Genomic DNA, 26443 nt, shown 5'->3' with positions numbered 1-26443 from the left:
TCAAAGCTGGGTGCAACAACAAGTCACAGCTCCTAGTCAGCCATGTGATCACAAGGGCAAACAGCCAACACCCTATATTGTGCTTGCTGCTAAGCTATGATGTTTAATAGATTAGGTGTATTAAATGCATCTTTTATTTATGATATTTCCAACTTACAATGGGTTTATTGGGTTATAAACTCAAGGAGCGTCTATGGTTAGATCATGTATTTTTAAATCCATTAGGCCAATCTCTGCCTTGATTACAGAGTTTAATCCATTTACATTTAAAATAATTACAATAGTTTTCCCTTCCCTTTTGCTTTCCGTAGTGTCAGTTACCTACCGTCAACCAAAGTCTAAGAATATTAAAGGAAAATCTAAGAAATAAACAATTCATAAGTTTTAAATTGTTGGTCTGACTAGCATGATGCAATCTCACACTGTCCTAACCCATCTCACCCAGCACATGAATCACTCCTTTGTGCCTTTTTTTTTGCCCCCACTGCTGAGGATCAAACCCCAGGCCTCACATATGCTTGGCAAGTGCCCTACCAGTGACCCACACCCCCAGCCTTTATCTGTGATTTCTATGATACCTGCCCTGTGACAGTTGAGATAGATCATATTTACCTAACTTTTATTGTAGTATATTGTTATAATTGTTCTGGTTTTTTATATCAATTTTGCTATTAATCTCTTTCAATGCCTAATTTACAAACTAAGCTTTACCATAACTAAGTATACATATGAAAAAAACATAATATATATAGTACTATCTGCAGTTTCCGTACTGTCTGGAGTTTTAGGCATTCTTTGGAGGTCTTGAAACATACCTGCCACAGTTGAGAGGGGACAATTGTACTAGTAAGAAGGGATTCACTTCTATCATTTTGCTATTCATTTTATGTATGCTTTATAGTGTTTTTGTCCCTCATTTCCTGAATTATTGTCTTCTTTTCTGTTCAGCTGATTTTTTTTTTGTAGTGAAACATTTAAATTTCTCTCTCACTTACTTTTGTACATATTCTATAGCTATTTTCTTTGTGGTAACCATGGGGATTACACTTAACATTCTAAAGTTGTAACACTCTAATTTGAATTTATACCAGCTTAACTTCAAGAACATACACAAACTCTGTTCCTTTAACAGTTCTGTCTGCACTCCTTTCAGTCATTGATGTCACAAAATTACATCTTTATTCACTATGTGCCCCAAAGCATAAACTAATAATCCTAGTAAATGATTAGTCTCCTAAATTATATAGGAAACAAAAAGTGGAGTTACAAAATCATTGTTACAAAAATAGTACTAGCATTTATAATTGCTTATGTATTTATCTTTATTAAAATATTTTCTCTTCGTGCAGCTTCAAGTTACTCTCTATCTTCTTTGGTTTCACCCAGCAGAATTCCCCTGAGCATTTCTTGCAGGGCAGATCCACTGGGAACAAACTTCCTCAGCCTTTGTTTATCTGGAAATGCCTTAATTCTTCCTCACATTTGAAGGACAATTTGGCCAGCTATAGGACTCTTGTTAACAGGGTTTTTTGTTTTGTTTTGTTTTAGCAATTGGAACATATTAGCCAGTCCCTGCCTTCTGGCCTCCTAAGTTTCTGATGAGTAATCTGCTGATAATCTTGAGAATCCCTTATATGTGACAAGTTGCTACTCTCTTCTTGCTTTCAAAAATTTCTAGATTCAATGTCTGGCTTTAAACAATTTGATAATGCATCTCAGTGTGGGCATCTTTGAGTTTAAGGTTTTTTTATTTTTTATTTTATATTTGCAGTGCTGGGGATTGAACTCAGGGCCTCACACATGATAGGCAAGGACTTTACCTCTGAGCCAAATCCCCAGTCCCCAAATTTTTTGAGCTACTTGGGTGGTATACACACACACACACACACACACACACACACACACACATAGTTGTAGTTGGACATAATATCTTTATTTTATTTATTTATATTTATGTCTGCCAGTGATTGAACCCAGTACCCTGCATGTGCCAGGCAATTACTCTACTGCTGAGCCACAGCCCCAGCCCCTTCTTGAGTGGCTTTTATTTATTTATTTTTATTTAAAAATTTTTTTAAATATTTTTTTTTGTTTTAGGTGGACACAATATCTTTATTTATTTATTTTTTATGTGGTGCTGAGGATCGAACCCAGTGCCTTGTGCATGCCAGGCCAGCACGCTACCACTTGAGCCACATCCCCAGCCCCTAGGGTGGTTTTTATATTTATATTTTTCATCAAATTTGAAAAGTGTTCAGCTGTTATTTCTTTAAATATCCTCTTTGTCCATTTTTCTCTTTTCTTCTTTCAGATTCCCATAGTGCATCGGCTTTATGGTGTCACACAGGACCCACAGGCTCTGTTCACACTTCTTTAATCTTTCATTCCCCAATCTCAACAGTTTCCATTGTCTTGTCTTCAAATTTGCTGATTCTTTCTTTTGCCTCCTGAAATCTGCCTTTAAACCCATGGAGTGAACTTTTCATTTCAGTTATTGTACTTTTCAGCTCCACAATTTCTTTTCGGTTTCTTTTGAGGTTTTCTCTTCCTTCATGGATATTTCCATTTTCTTCATCCACCATTTTCTTGGCTTTTCCCACATCTTCCCTTTGTTGTTGCAGCATCTTTAAAGTCTTTTTAGAATATATCTGTCCCCTGGTCTTCTCCAGTTCATTTCTCTTTTCCTTTGAATGGGCCACACTTTGCCATTTCTTTGTTTGCCTTGTGATATTTTGTTAAAAAACTAAGCTAATATTTTGTTGCTCTGGAAATAAGACTCACCTTTTTCTCCAGGATTTGCTGCTTTTTGCTACTTTCATTGTTGTTCTTGTTGAAAGCTGTCATGTGCCAGGACCAGCCTGAGGTATACACTTGAGGTCTTCTTGGGTCTTTTCTGAGCCTGTGCCTTTCCCTGGGCATGTACAGAGACTTTGTAATTTTCTCTGTATAAACAGTTGCTTTTCAATGGCCTATACTTTAATGTCTGCTCCCCAAAGGGAAAAAGAGGAAAAGAAAAAGGAAGGGTACCAGCTCTTTAAATCCCTGGAAGTTGCTTGAGCAGGAGGACAAGGGTCTTGAAACACAGGGAGAGGTGAAACAACAAAGGCCACCTGATTCTCTGTCTGCACCTCTTTGATCAGAAGCAACAATCAGAATCAGAGCTCAGATCCTCAATATTTAGGACAAGGTCCTTTTTGGGAACCTCGGCTCTTAGAAGCTGTGCACAGGCTGCTCCAGGAATACATGCACAGGGCTGGAGTCAGGGCTGCTGCTTCTGTGTCACCAGCTGAAATTAACAATAATTTGTAGTCTGAGATTTCCCCTGGGAGTTTCAAGCCTTCAGTACACTCTGGTTATCGAAAATTGCCATAGCAGAGAGACTTCTGCTAGTGTAATTGTCTTAAGCAGGGAGACAGATTCCTCATGCCTCCTATTCTGCCATCTTTCCAGGATCCTCTTCTCTGTCCAATTTTACAAATATCTTTCCTGTGTTGTACAATGAACTAATAAATCATAAGAGCAGTCACCAATATTCCAGGCACTGTTCTACACATTCTACATGAATTCATTCATTTAATCCTTACAACAACCTTTGAAGTTGGAGTTACTTTCTCCATTTAAAATTTTTTACTACTTTCTAAAAATTTGTTCTTTTTAGATATACATGACAGTAGAGTGTGTTTGGACGTATTTATACATACATGGAGTATAACTTATTCTAATTAGGATTCTAGTCTGTACATGATGTGGAGTTTCACTGGGGGTGTATTCATATACGAACATAGGAAAGTTATGTCCAATTCATTCTACTGTCTATTTCCATCCCCCCTCCCTTCCCTTCATTCCCTTTTGTCTAATCCAATGCACTTCTATCTTTCTTCATTTTGTAGATGAGGAAAGTAAAACACAGAGAGAGATTGGTGTAAGAACTTGCCCACTCAGTAGCTGGGATTCAAACCTGAGGAGTCTGGCTCCAAAGTCTACACCTTGCTGTAATAAATAAATGAAAGATCCAACAAACTTGTTCAAACAGAACCTCCCTCGGTGTATCACACAGCAGCACGAGGAAGGGCTCTCCATGGCAGAGTGGGGCTGGGGAAGGGAGGCTTTCTGGAAGAGGCAATGCCTGCATTGAAGTGTGAATAAGTAAGAGATGGGTGGGTCAAGGGGCACTTCTGTAGGCGGCAAAAGAGGAGCAAAGACCTGGAAATGCCACACTTTACAGGAAGCCCTAACAGCTGGGTGTGCTGGAGCACCCCGTGGAGGCAGTGCAGGGCTGGAAAGTGGGCTGTCCTGAGGCACAAACCAAGTGCTCCCAGGCTCAAGGAAGAGAAGCCTTTGGAAAGGAGGTGGCAGGGTTGGAATGCCAGTGAGGAGGACTGCAGCTGGTAGCCTGGGCTGAGAAAAGCATTCCCAGCAGGGGAAAAAGCATGGGGGTGGGAGAGTGGGAGAGAAATATTTAGGGACACATTTGATTTGGCAGGAGGGGAGGAACGTTCATCTAGTGACTGCTGAGACACCAGCAAAGGCCTGCGCACAGAATCCTGCCCCGCAGCTGAAAGGCTGCAGTTATCTCACTGGTCCAGTTTGAAGTCCCAGCTGTGTGACCGAGGATGAGTCACTGCAGAATTTGTTTCCACATCTGTAAAATGAAGGTGATATTCAGCTACCTAAGAAGTTCATGCGGAGGTTTAAAAATGAGAATGTGTTGTGGAAGAACTTTGCCAACACTAAGGCATTCTGCTGCGTCCCCCAGTCCTCATAATGACGTCAGATCACCAGAGGAGCTTTTAAAAAACATAACATGCCACATGCTAACCCAGATTGGCAGGACGCGAAGGTGGTGGGAGACGCGTTCTTTTTCTCCATGCTCTCCTTTCTGTTCTTTCCTCATGTAGTCCTGATGCTCTGTTGACTTTAGACCTGCCAGCTTCTGACAGCAGAAGGAAACGTAGCAAGAAAAACAGAGATTCTGGAGGTTTGGGGAGATGAATTGGGTTTGGAGGGTGTTCTGGTCAGGGCTTGATAGCTCTGACAAGCAAGAGAAAAAGATCTTTCTCAAAGTGTTAAACAATGAGCAAAGCAGCCAAAGGATTAGTGGTGCTTTTAATCTCCATTGGTCACAGAGAAAAAAGATCCTCAAACAATCCTTCCCAGCCTCACAACAGTGGGCAGGTACCTCTATTCAAAGCTCACAACACCCTACAGCTCCTAACACATTTGCATCTATATGAACTCATTTGATCTTCCCAATATGCTTGGGAAGCAGGATTTCTTGTGTATCTCCATTTTTTAAAAATATTTTTCTTCTTTCTTTTCAGATATACATGACTGTAGAGTATATTTTTGACATATATACATGGAGTATAACTTATTCAAATTAGGGTTTATCTCCATTTTATAGCCAAGGAGACTGAGGGGAAAAGTGACTTGCCCAAGGTTCACAGTTAGCCAGAAACAGAGTGACAATTTATACCTGCTTTCTACTACACCGTACTTTGCTCCTCCTGGAGATTGCAGGTAGTAGAAAGATCAATGGAGTCCTCTCTTCTAACTTTACAGAGAATGTGCTGAGTAACCTCAGTCAGGTTAATTGCCCTTTCAGGGACTCTCCACTGTTATTCTAGGGTGGTTATTGTTGACATAAAAATGACATAATGACTTTTTTTCAGGTGCTGGGCAAACCCAGGGCCTCACATATGCCAGGCAATCACCATCACTGAGTTGTATCCTCAACCCCAAAGTACCCAGCACAGTCACTGGAATGTCTCAGTGGCCAGGATGAGCACAAAAGGGGAGGGCGGAAGAATGGTGACAATGACAGTCCTTAGGTACAAAGTGACTGGAAACTTAATAGAAGAAGGGACCAACTTTGCCAGAGGGTTTTCTGGAGGAAGAAAGCATTGGACAGAGACTTAAAGAATACATGATACTACTGTCCCTTCACCTCCCTCCTCCCTTTATTTCTACATGACTAGAGCTTGGGATATAGAATAGGGGTGACCACAGGCCTCCAATTGTTTGGCTTTTGCCATTGTAAGCTTTTAAAAGACAAGTGTCACGGTCCATTTTGCAGATTTGCTGTTTAGAAAGGTCACTCTTATAGCAGTGTAGACAGCAGATAGGAGGGCAGAGCCTCAAGGCAGAGAGATGGTTAACCTGAGGCCCGGGGATGGGAGGGATAAGTAAACTGATGGAGACTCTCCCTGGAGGCCACCTTCCAGATAGGAAAGACAAGCTACCAGCAAGGAGTGAAGAGCTGTTTACCACATTGATGTTAAATGAGAAGCCCTCACCAAGAAAGTGTAGTGTTAGTTAGTGTCCCTAAGTTTTCTGGAAGTTGAGTACTACTCACTCCACAACTCCACATTCAGGGAAGGGAGGGTGAAAGTCAGGCCAGGGCAAGCGGGTTCCCAAAAGAACCTCCCCATGAGGATAGAGGAGGCAGCAGTTACAGACACTGGACAAGTCAGAGTCAAGGGATCATTCCCCCAGTCCCTCCCCTCCCAAGCCTGCAAGACTTTCAGCCTCCACCCCAATCCCTTCTGGAGGACATTTTAGTAATTACAACCACACAGTGAAGCTTCCTGTGAGCCAGGTTAAAGCTTTACCTATGTTACTTGTTTACTCCTCACCACAACCTCTTTTACAATTGCAGAAACTGTTTCAGTGGTTATGTGACTTACCTAAGGTGACCCAGAGCTGCTAAGTGCAGGACTGGAACCTGAAGTCTGTCCAAGCCGGGACCTCTACGGACTTTCATTTCAGGTCTGTCTCCCATCTAGACAGAGAGTCTTTGGGTGGCCGGTGGGGGAAAGACAGTTCAACTCCTCCTCAAGGGCCCCAGGTGGTGCAAAGTTAAATTCCAGCAGACCCTTGTATTGAGCCAGACTATCTACTAAGCCAGACTACTAAGGAGGACCTGGCCATAAAGGAGCCTCTGGCACCATTTCAGAAGATTTGATGAGGACTCTGAGAGGGCGTCCCAGTTCTGGAGGCTAGATTCTAACCAGGAAAGACAATGGGCAGATAAGAGAAAGGGTCTCTCTCAGCTCCCACACAGAGGAGACCAGGATCCCAACCTTCTCCTTACACCTCCCTAATTGGCAGGGTCACCCCACTCAATTCAGGTGAGTACCCTAGACCCCCTCAGACTATACGTGCTGGGGGAGGACCTATAAGATCACTTCCTTCTCTGAGTAGCAAGTTTGACTTTGACCTCCCTTTTTTCCCCAGGCAGGCAGACACACACACACACACACACACACACACACAACTCACAAGCTCAAGCAACATTTCTTTTTTGTTGTTTATTTTAGTTTTGATTTTTACATAATAAGGAAAGAAGGAGCAAAAAGGCGAGTGTAACAAGTCTGGGCCTCTGTAGGGGGAACATTGCCCAATATCTTCACCCAGGGGCTCTCTCCAAGAGGGGAAAAAGTTCCTGGGAGGTCCAGGGCTAAAACCAAAGCCTGCCTCCACCCCCTCATTGGATCTGTCAAGTGCCTGGGAACTGCCCTCCCTTCCCTGGGACGGGGCTGGCATTATCTGGGTGTGTAGTCTTGGGAGCCTCATCCCTGCCCCCAGCTCAGCCTTCCAGGGAATGCATTCATCAGGTAATTTCTGCAAGCCCTATTTAAAAAAGTTATTTGGCAACTTTCCTGCCCTTTTTAGCATACAGAGGGGTGGAGAAGATGAGCTGCAGAGGGACAGACTTAAGCTGCTGCCTAGTCACATAGCAGCTTCCCTTCCTAGAAATCCAGCCAGAAGTCTATAGTTCCCTCCAGAAGAGAAAAATAAGTCTGTTGGCTTTCTCACTCCTTGTCTGCCAGCTTTTTCTGCCTAAGCCGGGCTGTCCCCTCTGTGGGTTCCTCTTTCAGCAAGTCTTTCTATGCTTCAGATTCTTGGTCTCTCAATAACATCACTGGATCCCTTTCACTCTTTTAATGAAATGGGGAGCGGGCGGGGAATTCCAGGAGAGGTAACTCTCATTCTCCCAATCTCTTTCTTACCAACAAATACTTTTCTCTCCTTCTCTCTTTCTCTACGCGCGCGCGCAAACACACACACACACACACACACACACACACACACACACAATGCAGCGACCTCCAGATGTTCCCGACCGTGAGGCCATCTGCTGAGATTGCTCTGGCGCGCGGGAGGAGGGGGAAGGGATCCGGGATGCAGGAAGCAGGGAGCAACGCCGATTGGAGTAGGTGGGAGCTGCGCACTTTTGAGACGCTCCCTAGGATGGAACCCGGGCTCCGGCAGAGGCGGGGCTGGGAGCACGCCGGGCAAGGCCGGCAATTTGGCGACACTCCCTGAGCCGCCGGGCGGCCGGCTGGAGTTGCCACTGGGCGCTGGGCAGCCGGAGTCCCGCGGCGGGCGGGGACTGGGGGCGGGCCGCGCGGCGCGGAGAAAAGCGCCGGCCTGAGGGCCAGCGCAGGGCCGCCTAGGTGAGCGTGCTGAGGAGGCAGCTGCGTAGCTTTCCAGGTGGGTGCGGGTCGTCAGGTGGAGCCGGAGTCCGCACGGCCGGCGAAGGTCCGGAGCCCCCGACCGCTCCTAGCCATCCCGGGGCGGACGGCGCCCGGGTCCCGCCAAGGCCCCTCAACTTTACCTGGAGCCAGGGCGACAGCAGCCGCAGCCGGGCTCCCGAGACTCGGCGGCAGTGGGGAACCCGGACCAGGGGGAGAGGGCTTCCAGGAGACAAAGGCGCTGCCCGGGTGCCGTGGGCGTGGGCCGTCCCCTGTGGGGTCTTTGTGCGGACACGTGCATCTCACTGTTGTGGGACTTTGTGGATTTGGCTTCAGGGACGTGCATCCTCCTGTGCCTTTGTGTGTCGGTGACTCTGCACAGCTGTTTTGCGCCGGTGCCCACGTTTTGTGGACTTGCGTTGGTGGTGGCTGCCGGTGGGCTCACCGTTGTGTGTCCGCGTACGTGGTCTGTGCTGTCGACGTGTCTGGGTTGGGTGTCGGTGGAGTGTGTGCGCGCTGAGAGCCGGACGCCGCCCTGACTCCTCGTTCCCCTGCTGTCCACCCCCCCCACCCCCCACCCCGACTTGGCTTCAAACTTTTCTCCGGGTTCCTCGGGAAACCGCCCCGGACCCCGCAGCCGCAGCCCGGCCTGAGCCGGGGGTGGGAGATGGCAGCCCGCCCCTCTTTCACCTCCTGGGGTCCTTAGGGCCGCGAGAGGATAGGATAGGATTGGTGAGTGGTAGGGGATCGACAGCGCCTGGGGACGGGCCGGGGCCAGGACTGGGCGGAGCGTGCCGGACACCCGCACCGGACCCTGCTGGGGGGAGGGAGGGGAGCGGCTGGTCCTGGTCTCTGGCCTGAGTCTGGAGAGAGGAGAGAAGGCTCCTGGCGTTGCCTGCCCCGTGCTTCTTGGAGAGAGTGTGTGACCGACAGAGACCTGTCTGCTTGGCAGAGAGATCGGCTCCAGCCCGGGTTCCGCTTTGAGATCCGCTCTGCGTTTGCAGCCCGCCCCCGGGGTGAGGGGACCAGCCTTCCGATTCGGTAGGTGAGAAGGCCACAGCTTGTGGGGATACAGGCCTGCTCGCAGCGCCGGCTCCAGGACCCCTTGTTGGGTTGCGGGCAGGGAGAGCCTTGCACACACTGATTTCGAACGCAACAGTCAGTGGCCCACTTTAGGACTCCGGACATGTTGCTAAGCCTTGCTGTCGCCATCACCCTGTTATGGATGGAGTGAGAACTCCCTCACCATCGAAGCGTGCGGTCGGGCTAACCAGTGCTTGCTAGAAACCCGACTGAGAGCAGAGCCCGCCCACACTTGGCCTGGCGAGGAGGTGACTCAAACTTCCATCCTTCCTCGCCGCGTTGTGCCCTTCGGATAAGTCTAGACTTGCTGAACCCAGTGACTGACTGGAGAGGAAAGGCTCAGCCCTGCCGATCTTTTGGTCCCTGGTGGCAAAGATAACACCAACGTCCTCCTCCCCGTCCCCCACCCCAGTCTTTAACCCAAGAACTTTGCCTAAGTGCTGCAAACAAGAGGGAGGGGCACAGATACTAAATTGAGAAGGAGGCAATGTGGTCACTTTATTTTCTGTCTCTGGCCTTTAGTTTCCCTTCTGAGAGGAGAGGTTGGACAGCCTCTTTCCTCCTTGCTGTTCTGGCTGACTGCTTGAGATCCCAGAACCTGGAAACATTTTGATGTGTAATACACCTCCATTCTGGCTTGCTCAATTCCCAGGCACTGATTTGCTCCCAGACTGGAATGCAAACTAGGGCTTCCACCTATCGTCTCCACCTGTTGAAAGGCAAAAGCTGATCAGTCAAAAATGGAGGGAAAGGAAGGCATTGACAGGCTCTCCCCATTGTATTTTATTTATTCATTATTATTAGTAGTAGTAGTAGTAGTAGTAGTAGTAGTAGTACTAAGGATTGAACCCAGGGACACTTCACCACTGAGCTACATCCCCGGCCCTTTTGAGTTTTTGTTTTGAGACAGGGTTTCTAAGTAGCTTAGGGCCTTGCCTAAGCCGCCTGAGTTACTGGGATTATAGGCATGTGCCAGGAAGCCTGGATTCTCATAGCTTTTAAAAGACAGATTATGGATGAACAGAGTAATGATCAATATTTTTTTAATCATAACTTCTGGTTCAAAACAGGGGAGATACACTTACAAGTTCACTCATCCTTTCACAGGGCACAGCTGGGCTGTACACTGAGGGTGCTCCTAAAGAGGGCTGAGCCCATTATAGAAGTTCCCTGCCAAAGCAAGTTCTAAGACATTTTCATGGGAGTACTTTGGGGAGGGGCCTGATAGAACTGGTGACTCTGCTCAGGTTTTTGAAGTCATCAATAGACAGGGGAGGCAAGAAGGGTCTCCCACAAAAGGAACAGCATGTGCAGAACTCTATGTGTTCTAGAAACAGCACAAAGGTGGTCAGCGTTTTAGGCTGACACAAGATCTAGGGGGTGGGGAATTGGAGTTGAACTGGAGACTGGAAGAGGGAAGCAGGGGCCAAATCACAGAGGATCATTATGAGCTGGGAATTGAACCTGTAGATAGTGGAGAGCTGCTGGAAGGTCTCAATAGGTGCAATAGGGTGGGATGGGTAATTTTAAGAAACTTTCCTCTGGCTTATGGGTGGCACTAGAGGCTGGAAGATCAATCTGGAGGCAAAGTATTCCAGCCTCCTAGAGTCAGAAGGTCCTGGATTTTATCCTACTCCCCTGCTTCCTGGCTCTGTAGCTTGAGACAAGTAATCTCACCTATCCATCCAATTCTCAGTCTCCTCATCCTTCAAATGAGGATACTCATTTCTGCTCTACTGATCAGTTGTGAATGTTAATAGGACAATGTATTACACATGCTAATAAGATGAGAAGTGGTTTGCAGGATGTTTTACATTGTGCAGACATTTGCTGGGTTGCACTGACAATAGAAGACAGAAACCACATCTTCCTTGGTCCTAAACCTGATTTCACCATTCACAAAGCTAAGCATCCTGCAAGTATCTCCAAGCAGAAAGAAACTCTCTGTCCCTAACAATTCATTCATTTGGCTTACCCACTTCCCATAGCCAAGCCCTGTGCAGGGGAGGAGCTAGACAGAGATTTGTAGACAGACTAGGGATAACTCAGGAGCCCCGGGGTAGAGTGACCCTTTGGTGATGAGGGGAAGATTAGTCTGGGAAGGCCCCACAGAGGAAGTAGATTTTGACTCAAACAAGTGAGAGTCTGCAATAGACAAAAGAAGGATCCCTTTGTCATCTTTGTCAAAAGGAACAGCCTATGCAGAGGCAGGGTTCCTGGGGACTGATTCACCTCCAGCCTAGAAAGCTGTCTTTACACAATGGGTTTTATTTTTATTTTATTTTTTGCAGTGCTGGGGATTGAATTTAGGGCTTCACACATGCTCAGCACATAACCAGCCAGTGTTTAAACAGGGAGTAATGATAGTGTCCTGGTCCTCTGTTGGGAGGTGCACTCTGGCTCCCAGCATGACTAGCAGTTAGAAACAGGGGTCAGGCACCAGCCTGTTGCAGCAGGCCCCTGAGCCCTACCTGGGCAGGGAAAGGTGGCTGCCCAGCTTGGGGAAGAAGGAAAGAGAAGCAGACCCACCTGTTTAGGGGTGGCTTCTGGTTTGACACCAAGTCCTCATTCTGTCACAGACAACACAACTGCTTCAGCCTGCTTTGGCCTCTGAGACCTTTCCATCAGTCCTTATCAGTTCTCCCGCAGAGCCTGGTTAGGCTCTGGGTGATGAAGTGAGAGAGACTCCAAGGTCTCAGAGGATGAATTTTAGATTCTTCTCTATCCTCTGCCTCAGCATCTATTGGTGTTACAGTTCCTTTCTCTTTCCTGGTCCCTGCAGTCACCCATTAGGGGGCAGGAATCAACATGCAATGAGAAGCCGTCCGTGCCAGCCCAGAACTGATCATCACAGTGACTCGCTGGAGCAGTACTAGGCTTCTCACACAGTACAGAGAACACTCAGATTTGGGTGAGGGCACCCACAAGCCTTGCTGCAGGTAAGCCTTAGAGTGTTGGAGTCCAGCTGCCTGGCTTCAGAGCCCCTTTCCTCTGTGCCATACTCTCTCTCACAGTGTCCACACATGCTCTCTGATTAATGGGAATATGAAAGTCTTTGGGGAAGAACACAGTGGAAAGAGAAAGCAGAACTGTGAGCCTTGCCCATCTCCCTGTACACAGTCCTCCTTGGGCAAGGATGCTAGGCTTTCAGACCCCATCTTACACCAGGGATGATGTCATGGAGGAGGCCAGGTGCTGGGTATCAGAATACCTAGGTCCTGAGTCCAGCTCTTATCCCCCCCCCACCCACTGGCTGTGTGACTCACTGAACCTTTCTGTGCCTCTTTAAACAGCCATAAGTGCAGTGCCATCTAACCTGCTGACCTTGCAAAATGACAGAACAGATAAGGAAGCATAGGAAAGGTTGAGCAGTGACCTTTGGTGCCCGAATTATATTCTAGATGCCCACTGTGTCTTCATATAGTACCTGCTCTGTGCCAGGCCAGTGCTCAGCTCCAGAGACCTAAAAGTGAGTCTCTCTTCCCACAGGAGGACAGACCAGTAAACAAGTAATTACCATCCTGCGCCCTAAGTTGTAAACTGTTGTTCACGCAAGTGGAGAAGAGTAGCATAAGGAGACCTGGATTTGGAGAGAAGATGTCTGGGTTTGAGTCCTGGTTCCTCCATATCCAGCTTAATGAGGTCCCATTCCTTGCCTGAAGAATAGCAGCAGCAATCTCCAGGATTGTGGGGAGGCAGAAACTAGAGCAAGGCAAGGAGCGTGGCAAGCAGGCGTGCCTGTGCAGAGGTACACCATTAGCAATTCTGCAGGAAGAGCTGGCCCTCAGGGCTCCAGGTTTGGCCTTGCATTTCCAGAACAGACTTGGTGGTCATGAAATTTCTACCTATGGAATTGGTTGGTTAGTGTCAGATCGCTCATGACCAAGGGGAGTTGTGGGGAGGCCACCCAGGGGGAGGAGCAGCTGGTTAAGGCAAAGGCCTATTTCTGGTGGGTGCTAGGACCTGAGCCAGGCTGCAGCTTGGCCTCTTGCCCCCCTGTGCCAGGGGCTTCCTGGAAGATGTTAGGGGGCAGTTGGAAAATTTTTTGAGCCAGAGATGATTTAGTGGGGCACCAAGGGCAGGCAACTAGGGCTAGGAAGGCCTGGCTCAAACCCTGAACCCAAGATATGCCCTCAAGGAGAAGGAAGATTGCAGTGTTGCCAACAGACACCAGCAAGGTGACTGGAGAAGTCAGCACAAGCAGCCATGGGCCTGCTGAGTGCCTGGCACTGCACTGGATCCTGGGTGGGAAGCTTCATAAATCATCTCCATCACCATCTAACTCGCACTGAGCACTCATGATGTGGCAGATAATGAGCAACAGCTTCACATGCTGTCATTTAATCCTCTGACAGTCCTCTGTTCTTATCTCCATCGAGGACACGGAGGCACAGCAGGGTTGAAACTTGCCAAGGCTGGATTCCCACCTGGGTCTGGGTCTTGTTGCTTGCTGGGCTCTTGGCTCGTCCAGCTTTCTGCCGGTACATATACCCCACCAGAGCTGCCCAGGTGAGGGAAGGGATGCATAGATGAAGAAGGCGGGCATCTGCCCCTACTGCTTACACTTCAAGTCTGAAATGGCAGAGAACTCACTCAGCAGCCTCTGAAGGAGGCCTACTGGTAGCCTGTGGTGTGTGGCCAGGAGGGAGGGGCCTGCAGCCTGCATGGACAGAGTGGGCTTTGTTCTGCTGGTGGGGCCAGGTGTGTGGATGTGTGCCATGCCTGCAGCAGTATGATCTGTCACGTCCCAACTCCTGGGTCCTGCCATGCCATTCCTTCGATGTTGCTGCCCCTCACTGGGCCTCAGTCACCCATGATCTCCAAGGGACCATGGAATTCTTGGGAAAGTGAACAAAGACTGAGAGTTGTTCAGAATCCATAAAGGTGACAGCTGTTGCCACTCTGGCTATCAAGGAAGGTCCAAATCTACCTTGGGCAAGGGAGGAAGAAGGTGGCGCAATTTGCAGATGGCCTCCATGCCTGGGAGGATTCAAGCTCTATAGGTAAAAACACCCCAGAGGGGCCATGATGGGCCAAAGCTGTTTTAGAGAAGCATCTTATAAAAGGCCTGGAGTGCCATGCAGGGAGAATTCCCTGGGGCTCTTAGGGCCATACCATTTACTCTTATTGTCCTAGGACTTCAGCAAACCTTCTTTAGAGTAACTGTGGACTTGGCACCATGGCCCCACAGTGAAAAACTCATGGCCCCAGTCAGGGATGACTTCACAGTATATCTTCCAAGCCAGGGGCAAGTGTAATCTCTAAGCCCTTGTCTTTCTGCCCTTGTGTTATGTAACCTGGTTGATCAGTAGATGGGTCCTTGGTTCATCCAGCTCTGTGTTGGTGCACACTCCCTACCAGGCCTACCTCGGCAGGTCAGGTTTTGGTGGGGGAGATGATCTTGACCCAGAGATCCCTCTTCTCCCTTGTCCTTATTTGGTGGCCACTGGTCTGCCTTTTCCTTTCTTGCAAGGGTGGAACACGGGTCCTAGGAGGAGACCAGGTTAATACTACTATACAGACGAGAAATTGCTCAGAGAAATAGAGAGCTACAAAGGTCACACAGATCCAAGTCTTCTGAGTCTCAGGCTTGCTATTGGTGGGTCTCTGTCCCCACTGCTGGTCTATAAGCCCCAAGAGAAGAGGTCCCTGCTTTCCTCTCCACCCCCCACCCCAACCTGACCTGCCCAGTGCTTTGTGCTTAGTAGAGCTTTAGTAAGCACTTTTGTTAAATTTTAAACTCCTAAAACTCTGGAGTTGGTTCATCTAGACTAAATCCTTATCGCGCAGATGGAGAAACTGAGGCTCAAAGAGGGGCAGGACCTGACCAATGATGGGGGCTGTCCAAGGCAGAGGGGGGATGAAGACCTAGGGCTCCTGACTACTCCCCAGGACTTGCCACCATGCACAGTTGCCCTGTTTCCTCCCTGTCAGCATCCTGGAACATGGTAAAGGAGCTTGGGATAGTCTTTGGGATACCTGTCTAGGGGACACCATTGTGTGTAGCCTGTGAGAGACAGACCACTCCATAACTGTACCTGTCTTTGTCCTGGTGTGCTGGGCCTGTCACCCCTGGGACCTTTAATCCTTACAGAACCTCCTTGAGGCAGGGACTGTTCTCTCCATTTCTTCTCCCCTACAACTTCCAGAGTCACAGGCTAGCAGGTGAATCTGTGAATCCTCAGTTTCCTTTGCTCTAAATGGAGATGACACTCCTGGCTTTGCTGGGTGTCTATAATGATCGGACCAGAGGAGGTGTGTCAAGTACTAGCATTCAATGAGGACTGACTCTGTCACTGTGGGCACTTCCACTGTAAATGCTCAGTCCTGGGCCTACCCTTGACATTAAACAGGGACCCTGGGAGAGATTCACTGGGCAGAGCTAAGCAAAGGTCTGTCCCAGTGCCTTGGGAGCATTTACCAGTCATTATCCAGGGGTCTCCATCTATACTCCCACTCCCTTACACCAGCTATTATGACCTTTGCTCAGGTCCAGATGTTCAGGGGTAGGGGGAAGCCTCTCTGAGCATGTGCAGAGCTCTTCACAGTTTGCAGTATGCTTCAGTGAGGGTTAATTAACTTATGTGAGGAGGGCATAGAAGAAATTACTGTCCTATTGTGCAAGGGACAAGGCCAAGGCCTGGAGGGCCAGCTTCCGGGCTGCATTTGAGCTGCCATTACATAAACAGGCGCTCATGAGAAGCCACTTGGCATTTCATGGACACAGCATATAATCACCCCTGGGAACCAAAGGGTAATCTTGGGGCCCTTTGTGATGTTTGTTTAAACCCCAGGAAGGGTGAGTATGAGCAGATCGGCTTAGCAGGGGAGGTGGGGCCTGTGGTGGTAATGAACTCTGCGGTGAGGAGCTCACTGGGGAACAAAGGGGGCCTGAAGCAACTTAATATTTTCCTTTTGGTTCAGACATTGGAACACTCTGTCCTGCCTCAGCTGGGACCGAGCCCAGGATGCACCTGGGCAGGGTTTAATTCTCAAATTGGCCTCTACAAAAGAAAGGGGTGGGAGAGGCAGGGCCCTTGGGGTGGGGACAGAGGAGAAGGGCCCCACTTCTCACCAGCCCTGTGCAGAGCCAGAGTGCAGATCAAGTGGCTACCGCTTTAAAGTTTCATGCAGGGCTGGTAATGTTATCCACCAGCTCCCTCCACTGCCCCCAGTCGAGAAGGTGGGCAGGTCTCTGGTCCACCTGCTCCTGGCCCCTCTCTCACCCTCTTCCCCTGTGACCAGTGAGAAGGAGGCAGGGCATGAAAGCAGGGGTACAGCAGGGCCACACACGAAGAGCCTTCTGTCCCCCAGCTGAGTGGCCCTTGTGCAGGGGAGGAGTAGACTTAGACTGCACCAACTATATATTAGAAGCTCTTGCTCCTCCACCCTCTGGTCTCCTGTGAGCAGGAACACAGGCCTTGAGTTTGACCTATATGGGTGTGTGTGACCTTTAGATGTGATGAGATATACATAGTGTCTGGCATAGGTGGCAGCTGCTATTGCAACTATACAGCAAGGGAAACTGAGGTCTGGGGAGGGGAATTGACTTGTAGCATGTCTATGGGAAAAGCCCCGCCTGCACCCTGCCTCCTCACCAATCCCCCTGCCAGGCAGATATGAATGCAAGAATTGGAATTGAGCAGGTCTGGGTTCTAATCCTGCCCTGCTTTGTACTAGTTTGGGGTAAGGCCTTTGTCCTCTCTGAACCTGGTTTTTTTTTTTTTTTATGCTAATTGAACCTCTGTTTCTTCATCTGTAATAATGGGGGAACCAGCTCATCTGCCTGCCCAAGGTTAAAAGAAGGGCAAGAGAGGTAAAATAGCTATGTCAGCTGGGAATAGGGATCAGGGGAAGGAGGAAAAAGCTTGGGACAGGTATCCCTAAAGCAGGAGTCTAGAAACAGTATCGCCCATTAGACTGGAGGATATTGCCTCTGGAAAACAGGCCAAAGGGGTAGGTGAGGTGGGGGCAGTTGTTATAGGGAAATCCTTAGTCTGGAAGGCCACAGTAAGGGCTCAGCCTCTGCCAAACAGCCACAGGGGCCCTGCTTTGTGTGTCTTTATTTAGTGCCACAACACTTGCAGGGTGATTGTGAGGGTTCAATGAGGTAATGCTGTAAAGTACCCATCACATGGTACAAACACTGTGAGCACTCCCTAGGGAGTCCAGGCAGTCCATGGGCCCTCACCCCTCAGAGCTGGAGAGGCCAGCTAGGAGACCATCAAGTCCAGTGAGTTCCAAACTGTGTTACTTAAATTCTGTGGCAGGCATGGCAAGCAGACCTAGAAGGCTCCAGGTCTCCAACTCCAGCCAGAGCAGGCACAGTTGCTTCTGCTGATCTTATTTAAGAAAGGGCTCTGCCACCTGTGGTTTAAAGTCCACCAACCTGGCCTAACCACTTACCGTTCAGATGGGAGGCTGAAGCCAGAGAGGAACAAGGACTAGGAATTATGAGGAGTATTCTGGGACAGTACTCTAGGAGGATGGGGACCAGTGACAATGTGTAGCTGTGTCCAGACACACTGGCTTATATCTTTTGAGGTGGGGTAAAAGCTGTCGGCGCATCCAGCCCTCACTTGTGGCTCTCTCTCCAGCCCCCACCATGCCGTGGCCGCTGCTGGTGCCTCTGCTGCTGTTGCTGGCTGTGAGTGGAGCCCAGACGACACGGCCATGCTTCCCTGGGTGCCAGTGTGAGGTGGAGACCTTCGGCTTGTTTGACAGCTTCAGCCTGACTCGAGTGGACTGCAGTGGCCTGGGCCCCCACATCATGCCCGTGCCCATCCCTCTGGACACAGCCCACCTGGACCTGTCCTCCAACCGGCTGGAGATGGTGAACGAGTCGGTGCTGGCCGGGCCAGGCTACACTACGCTGGCCGGTCTGGACCTCAGCCACAACCTGCTCACCAGCATCTCACCCACTGCCTTCTCCCGCCTCCGCTACCTGGAATCGCTTGACCTCAGCCACAATGGCCTGGTAGCCCTGCCAGCCGAGAGCTTCACCAGCTCCCCGCTGAGTGATGTGAACCTTAGCCACAACCGACTCCGGGAGGTCTCCATATCTGCCTTCACCACACACAGCCAGGGCCGTGCACTGCACGTGGACCTCTCCCACAACCTCATCCACCGCCTGCTCCCCCACCCCGCTCGGGCCAGCCTGCCCGTGCCCACGATCCAGAGCCTGAACCTGGCCTGGAACCGGCTCCGCACAGTGCCCAGCCTCAGAGACCTGCCCCTGCGCTACCTGAGCCTAGATGGGAACCCTCTAGCCAGCATTGGCCCAGATGCCTTCACAGGGCTGGGAGGCCTTACACACTTGTCACTAGCCAGCCTGCAGGGTCTCCCCCAGCTGGCGCCCCACAGCTTCCATGAGCTGCCGGGTCTGCAGGTCCTGGACCTGTCAGGCAACCCCAAGCTCACGTGGACAGGAGCAGAGGTGTTCTCAGGCCTGGGCTCACTGCAGGAACTGGACCTGTCAGGCACGGGCCTGGTGCCTCTGCCAGAAGTGCTGCTCCACCACCTCCCAGCTCTGCAGAGCGTAAGCGTGGGCCAGGACAGGAGGTGTCGGCGCCTGGTACGGGAGGGCGCCTACCCACGGCAGCCTGGCTCCAGCCCCAAGGTGGCACTGCACTGTGGAGACACCCGGGAATATGTTGCCAAGGGCCCAGACATCTTGTGACAAATGGCATGGCCTGGGGCCATGTGACAGACTGCTGCCCTGGGCTTGCTCAGGTTCTAAGTAACTTATATTTTAATGTGCCAGAGTCAGCGGGGAGTCTGCAGGCCCATGTCCTGCAGAGCTGTGGCCTAGGAGGGGCTTTGCTCCTGGGAATAGCACCTGGGAACAAAGTGCCCCTATTACTCTCTTACCCTCTCCCCGAAACCAAGCAGAGGGACTTGGATGTCAAACCAGACTCTGGTCCCTTTCTGCTGTCCTCCACACTCGTCCCCCAAGTGCCTTCCCTCTTGCCTGGGCTGACCTGACCCATGATGGGAGGAGGATGTATGGGAGCTACTGCTGCAGGAGACTCAGGTCCACTGGGCTGTGTCCCCTTGGGCCTACAGTCTGGTCACTCAGGGGCAGGAGTTTCTGTTATATTATACCCCTTCTTTGGTCTGGGTTCACAAGGCCCATCTTATCATTTTTCTTTTCATAGAATCTTGGGTGGAACCCTAATTATAGGAGGGACTGGAGAGAAAAATCAAGTCTACCCATGAGAAAATGAGGCCTAGAGAAGCCCTGTCCAGGCAGAGGCAGGACTGAAGCCCAGTCCAGGCCCTCTGCACCTACCTGTCTTTGTGAGGTCTTCCCTTCATCTTTCCTTCCTGGGCTCCCCTTGCTGTTGCCTGTCCCATTTCCCCTTCATCCCCAGCAGCAGCAGTAGCAAGACAGGTAAGGGCCTCAGAAGTGGGACTCTGGGTCCAGTGATCATTCATGTGGCATGAGCAAAGTTCCCCCTTCAGAGCCTCTAGAAGCTTGGGGCATGCCAGTCCCAGGCCTGCAAGTTTCTCACTCTGGGGTGGGGGCCCCAGTATCAAGACTGGAAATAAGTCCATATTCTCCTGAGACCCTGCCTCTAGATGCTTCCCCAAGTTGTCAATGCAATTCTGGAGTCCCATCTGGCCATGAGCTCCAATAGGGCTCCTGGATTCAGTCCCCATGGGCCTGAACCCAAAAGCTCCTCTCACCCTCCCAGGAGTAGAGCAGGAAGAGGCAGGGTCTCCCCATGCCATTTAAACTCCACCCCTAGGGCAGCATCTCAATGTCCCAGCCCTGGATTCTTCCCTTTGTGTTCATTTGATAAAAGTGTTGCCTTTTTTGATGGACTGTCACTTTCACAGACACCCACACCCACACATACACACCACTGCTGGCAGGGGATGGAAACATCATTTGTAAAAGAAGAAGAATGTTTGTTCACTTTTGTAATACTTTATCCTGGGCACCTGTTGGCAGGGTTGTGGGGAAGTCAGCCATCAGTGGCCCTGTGAGCATCTTGGGGCTGGTCTCAGAGATGCCCAAGGGCAGCAAGAACTCTGGCTTCCCCCACCAGCCCAAGCCAGCACCTGACTGGTCCATGATTTAATAAACACTAAAGAGTTCTTTTCATCATGCAGCCAATGTCCACTGACAATCCCTGGGCTGGGCTCTGGGGCCACAAGGATGAATCAAGTTAGGCTCTGCCCTGGAGGCTTATTTTCCCTGAAAGGCCCAGTAATCTCCCAGAGTTTGAGAAGTGAGGTGATATGAGAGACAGAGTCACTCAGATGGACTAGATCTTTCACTGGAGCCTGTACCCCACCCACCTTCATCTTCCCTCCTACTGCCCACTCCACCCATCAGCTGTGCAGCCAAAGCTATGAGCTTACCAAGCCTTACCCATCTCTGCCTTTGTCCCATCCGTGCCCCTCAACCTCCTTCCCACCCAGTCTACCCTGTTAGTATCTCACCTTAGAAGCTTTCCCTGAAGTCCCCTCTTCTCCCTTCTAAATGCAATGGTTTATCCTTCCTTGGCATTTCTGTTGCCACAGTACCCCAATTCCTATTTGCACACTTATTGTGACAGGGGCTCACTTTCAGCTCATCAGGATGCATTTGCTCTCTCACCAAGTTCTTTCTTCCAACCGGCTGGTCTGCAGGAGTGTCTATCACTATAGTCACCAGTGAGAAGCTATGCTGATACCTGGTCTGTGCCAGGCCCTGTGCTAGACTGCAAGATGACTTCACCTCAATCTCTGCCCTAGGAGGACTTCCATTCTTAGGATGGGAGAGGTGGGGACACACAGAGGACCCCTGGCTGTAGGTGCAGGTCGGGGGCAGTGAGACCCTTGTAGAAGATCCATACAGCACAGAACAAGTGGACCAGACAAGGGAGGCTTGGAAGAGGTCATGGATGAAGGGGTCAATGCACAGAGTCTAGAACATTCAGGCCATGGATATGCTGCCGGTGGGGAGCTTGCCTTTTCCAATCAGGTCTCCCTAGGGAGGCCTACAAACCATAGTTGCTGATTCCCAGCAGATACTGTATGAAAGAGGCATGGGCAGAAACCCAGACCCCACAGTCCCATGTTCCCACGCAGGTCCATTTGGGATCCATCCTCCTGGAACCACCTGCATTCTCTGGGACTAGAGAAGACTCAAATGCAGGTGCTTTCACCCACTGTGTTTGGGTCTCCTAAAACCATGTTGCCGCAGGTGTCCTTCAAGGAGAACCTTAAAACACAAGGGTCTTAAAGTTAGAAACAACACATGGGGGAGGTAGAAAAGAGTAGGGAAGGGCTTCTGCAGCTTCCGCAGATGCAAAACCCGGCAGGGGTGGGAGCACACGCCATCACACTGCGGGCTCTTCCATCCTTACGGGGCATCGCCTTGCACTCTGCAGCCCTCTCCTCCTGCCCGCCTTGAGTAGCCTAGGAACACCCTAAGCAACCGGCGTCGCGAGGTCCCGTTGGCGCAGCACAAGGGCTTCCAGCCCGCAGCGCCACCTTGTGGCCATATAGGGCCAGGCACCCCCAGAGTTCGAGCCAGCACGCGGATGTGAGGGCGGCTGAAGGCGAAGTGCACCTGCGCAGTTTGAGCGGCTGGTCTCCTGCCCTCGGTGGGCCCATGCCTGGGCCTCCCCCGGCCTCCGGGTATCCCGGCACCTAGGATGAGGGCCTTCGAACCTTACGGAATCGAAGAGATTCCTACGAAAATAAATAATTTTGAATTCACAGGGAAGGGTTAAAGTCCTGGGTTCATCGCCAATCACCAGTGTGACTTTGGCATAGTCACTTCTCCGAGCTTGGAAAATGGGGATGAAAATCTCTGTGTCCACAGGATTGTGTGAAGAGCAAATGACGTAACATGTGTAAAGGACCAAGGACTGTGGCTGCCACAAGCAGAAGCCCCAGAAGTGCCCTTTCCCTCCATCAGTCAACCACAGAATTATGGAGACTTTACAGAACCGGGGAACCTACCAGCCGTATTTTGTTAACTTCTTCAAAACTGGAGAATTTCATAAAGTTTTAGGTTGTAGAATCACAGAACGATACCCCTATCCTCATTCTCCTAGCTTTCACGTGCCTAATGTGGGACAGGCATTTGTCCATGTGGGGGAGTTTAGAGATGGGAAGAGGCGAGCAGGGTCACAAACATTTCCTTGCACTTCATTTTATGCAGATTCCATTTCCTGGGCGTATGCTCCTTGCACTTGTACATGCCACCGTTTTCTCCTCACACCTGTACCAGGTATTTTTGTCACCAACAGATGAGGAAACTAGCTTGGCCTGCCTCATCTGTTAGGTGTCCATTCCCCCATTCTTCCTGTCCTACCTCAGGGACTGGGCCAGTGCACCTCCCAGGAATCAGAGAGGGTAGGGGTACTCTGAGACTCCAAAGAGCACTGGGATTCCATCTATTTCTTTATTGCAAATAAATTGGGGGAAGTTATGCAGCTCTAAATATCTCCAACCAGACCATTGATTCTAGATCATTAAAAAATCCAAAGGTAGAGCTGGGGTTATGGCTCAGTGGTAGAGCGCTTGCCTAGCATGTGTGAGACACTGGGTTCGATTCTCGGCACCACATATAAATTTTTAAAAATTAATAAATAAAATAAAGGTCCATTGACAATTTTAAAAATATATTTTTTTAAAAAAGCCAAAGGTCAAGGTCCTTCCTCTTCTGGCTCTTTTTGGAAGATGGGACGATTGAGGCCCAGAGAAGAGCAGCCCTCAGTTCCATGACACATGGCTGGGATTCTAGTCTTCAGAACTGGAAAAGTAATTTGAGGGACCCTATGTAAAATGACTATGTGGGATTCCTTGTTCAAAAATTAAGAATGTCAATTTGGCAAGAGCAAAGCAAACACAGTCCTAAGGTTGCACTGTGAAATAAAGTACCCTGCTGAGCCTTTGTTCATTGTGCTTACAGAAAAGAAAGAGGCAAATGCCTAGATAGTGTTGGTCAGGATGACAATCCCTCTAGTTCCAGAACAAAGTGGATAAGAAAAATGCAGTAATTCCTTTCTGTCAGTGTTCTCCCTCCCTCCCTCCATTTCTCAGTCTCCCTCCCTCTCTCTCTCTCTCTCTCTCTCTCTCTCTCACACACACACACACACACACACACACACACCCCCTACTGGTTTTCTCACACCTCAGTCAAAGGACTTTCAGAGGCAAAGGACAGGCAGAAAGGCAGACACCAGCTCCCAACTCTAACAAACCCATTCTGGGGACATTTCTCTGGACCAGACTGCCAGGGATTAGGAGGTAGAGGCCTACCCACTGCTCACCTGATGCAACTACAGAGTTAACAGTCCACCAGTGCTGAAGTCCTCTCAACCTAAAGCCTACCAAGGGCAATGTCTATGAGAACAGAGGTCTTCACAGGCCATGTGGCCTTGCCCATCCATGTCAGTGCTCCTTGTTGGCTAATGCTCATGAGGGAGCAGATGTCCATTGATAGCTGCTGTTTATCATATCCGTGTAGGCTTCCACCAATGACCAGTATCCACGAAGGGAAAATGTCTGGTGGTGGCAATGTTCTCTGTGTTCCATTGCTCAGTGTCTGGGGAGCAAATTACCATTACAATTGTTCTGTGCATCATTACCTGGTGCAGTCCCATAGCTCAGCTTGCAGCATCAGCAAATGTCTGTTCACTTAAGTCACGCGCCCTGTGTTTATTCTTCTCTTTTGTTTCTCGTCTTTTATTTATTTAAGTACTAGTGGTTGTATTTGTGGAGATTATTGGGTTTGTTGAGCTTGGAGGGAAATTCTTCCTGTGTTCATTTTTTAATTCCCAAAGCTATTTATCACTTATGTATTCATTAGTCAAAAGGTTCTGAATTGGGAGTGCATGCGGACATTTATGTTTCTTGACATATACACATGTGTGTATGTAGTGTGTATGTTGAATTATTTAAATACAAGATACAGGGAGTCACAGAAAAAGAGGATGGAGGATGAACATATCAATTTAGGAACAATTTTCTATTAGTTGTTTCTTGGTAGCAACAACTTTTCCAAAATTAAATAATGAATTGAGGGGTCCACTCCTGCTGGTGTGAAGAAGGACAGAGGGCCCTGCTTTGGACTGAAAAAGTCAGCAGGTTCCCTAATGAGATGAAGCACCAAGGTCAGGGGCACCTATGGCAGCATAACTTTGGGCCACGTCCCAGGGTACAAGGAATGATGCCTGGGCTAGAGACCCGGCTCTGCCACTCACAGCCATCCCTGGAAAGCCACCAGCTTCTTTTAGCCTCAGTTCCTCCCCTGTAAAATGGGGCTACAGTTCTCCCTCACAGGGCTGCCATGGGGGCGAGCAATGCAGGCTGAATACTCAGTAATGGTGCCTATAGTAAGCAAAATATTATGTATCTTTATTTTGAAAAAAAAAATTCTTTTGTCAGATTTGTAAGCCTGCTATGGCTCAAAATATTCTCGGGCAGATTTTCGTCAGGGGCCATTAGCTCTCGGTGGGCAGGGGGGTGGGGGATGTCATGGAAACTGCAATGCTGAGAAATTAGTCTGAGAAGAAATTGTGCCCTCTGCCCCAGCACACTCCAAACCAGACACACAGCTTCCTCTGGCTCAAGTCTCTTTTTTAAAAAGTTTTTTTGTATTTGTTTGTTTTGTTTTTGTTTTTGAGTTGTAAATGGATGCAATACCTTTATTTCATTTATTGATTTTTATGTGGTGCTGAGGATCAAACCCAGTGCCTGACCCATGCTAGGCAACAGCTCTACCCCTGAGCCACAGCCCCAGCCTCTGGCCCAACACTTTTAAAGATACAGTGCCTAGGAAATGTCCTCAGAGCCCTATCCCAAGGTCTGTATGCCACTACCCTCCCCAGGCCTGGGGGTAGGACTGCAGATGGAGTGGCTGACCTGCTGGGATTGGAGATGAAGGGAAACTTTCCCTCTGCCTTCTTTCCCAAACAGCTTTGCCCTCTGCCTGAAGTTCCACCATTACTCTTTGGCTTCAGCTTTGATGGTTGTCTGATGTCCCTCCTAGATAGGCAGGGGTCAAGGTACCAAGAGTGTGATTGCAGGATGGAGATGAGGTTTCTGGGCTGGGTGTAGGAGTAGGGCATTTGCTAACTCATGGAGAGCACGGGGTGTCCAACATACTTTCAAAGTGTTACACCCTAAAAAGTTTGCTGAGGTGGTATGGTTGGTATGACAGCTGTGAAGACTCTGCTAGAGGCAAAACTGGGAGGCCCATGAAGAATGTAGTTGAAGGGCAGCGTCTTGTCTCTGCACTACCTCTCTACCAACCAATCTTTTCCTTTGACATCAGTGACCCCAGCAAACCACTCCTCAAAAGTTACAGCCCAGGCTTCACTCCTCTTGGATCTGGTGTTCCTGCAATCAGGACCTTTTTTAAACACAGGATGATGCAGAAGCGGCCTGTGCCAGTGCCAGACCTGGGTCTTAAAAAGGCCTGGCTGCTTTGCTTTTGCAGCCTTCCAAGCCCTGAGCTGGTGGGACCACATGGGGAGAGACCCAGGACTATATAAAGATGAAGAGAAACTCCACCATCCACTATCCCTGCAGATAGCAGTGCCAGCCCACCCCCAGCTTAATGTTCATGAGTGACCACAGCAACACCAGCAGAACCAACCAGCTGTGCCCAGCTCTGACTGCAGAATCAGGAATAAATAAAGTGGTTATTGTTCTAAGTCATTTTACTTTGGAGTGGTTTCTTATGCAGCAATAAATAACTAAAATAATCTGTCACAGCCTATTGTCCCCCCAACCCCTTGTTCATACTCCTGTTGCTAACATAGTCATAGGGCATGGGCAGCTGAAGATGCAAAGATGTCAAATGAAAAAGCCATCCTCCTGCAGGGCGCAGGCAGAGGGACACGTGCACCTGGTGATTTAAAGTTTACAAGCAG

General features: G+C 49.4%; 1 protein-coding gene across 4 annotated transcripts; it reads left to right on the top strand.

The window, feature by feature from the left end:
* Positions 1-7565: 7565 nt before the first annotated feature.
* Positions 7566-20677, top strand: Tsku (tsukushi, small leucine rich proteoglycan). Of its 4 annotated transcripts, none has more exons than XM_076843954.2 (2): positions 7566-7616; positions 18158-20677. In XM_076843954.2, exons 1-2 carry the CDS (start codon positions 7604-7606, stop codon positions 19237-19239), a joined length of 1095 nt encoding a protein of 364 aa, XP_076700069.1. In that variant the 5' UTR covers positions 7566-7603; the 3' UTR covers positions 19240-20677. The 4 variants fall into 4 exon arrangements, with proteins under 4 accessions (XP_076700069.1, XP_076700070.1, XP_076700072.1 ...); XM_076843955.2 differs by lacking the exon at positions 7566-7616 and adding an exon at positions 8411-8496; XM_076843957.2 differs by lacking the exon at positions 7566-7616 and adding an exon at positions 9396-9518.
* Positions 20678-26443: the final 5766 nt, after the last annotated feature.

Source organism: Callospermophilus lateralis, chromosome 2, assembly GCF_048772815.1.
Source record: "Callospermophilus lateralis isolate mCalLat2 chromosome 2, mCalLat2.hap1, whole genome shotgun sequence".
Classification (NCBI taxonomy): domain Eukaryota; kingdom Metazoa; phylum Chordata; class Mammalia; order Rodentia; family Sciuridae; genus Callospermophilus; species Callospermophilus lateralis.
This window is presented reverse-complemented; position numbering and strand designations above follow the sequence as displayed.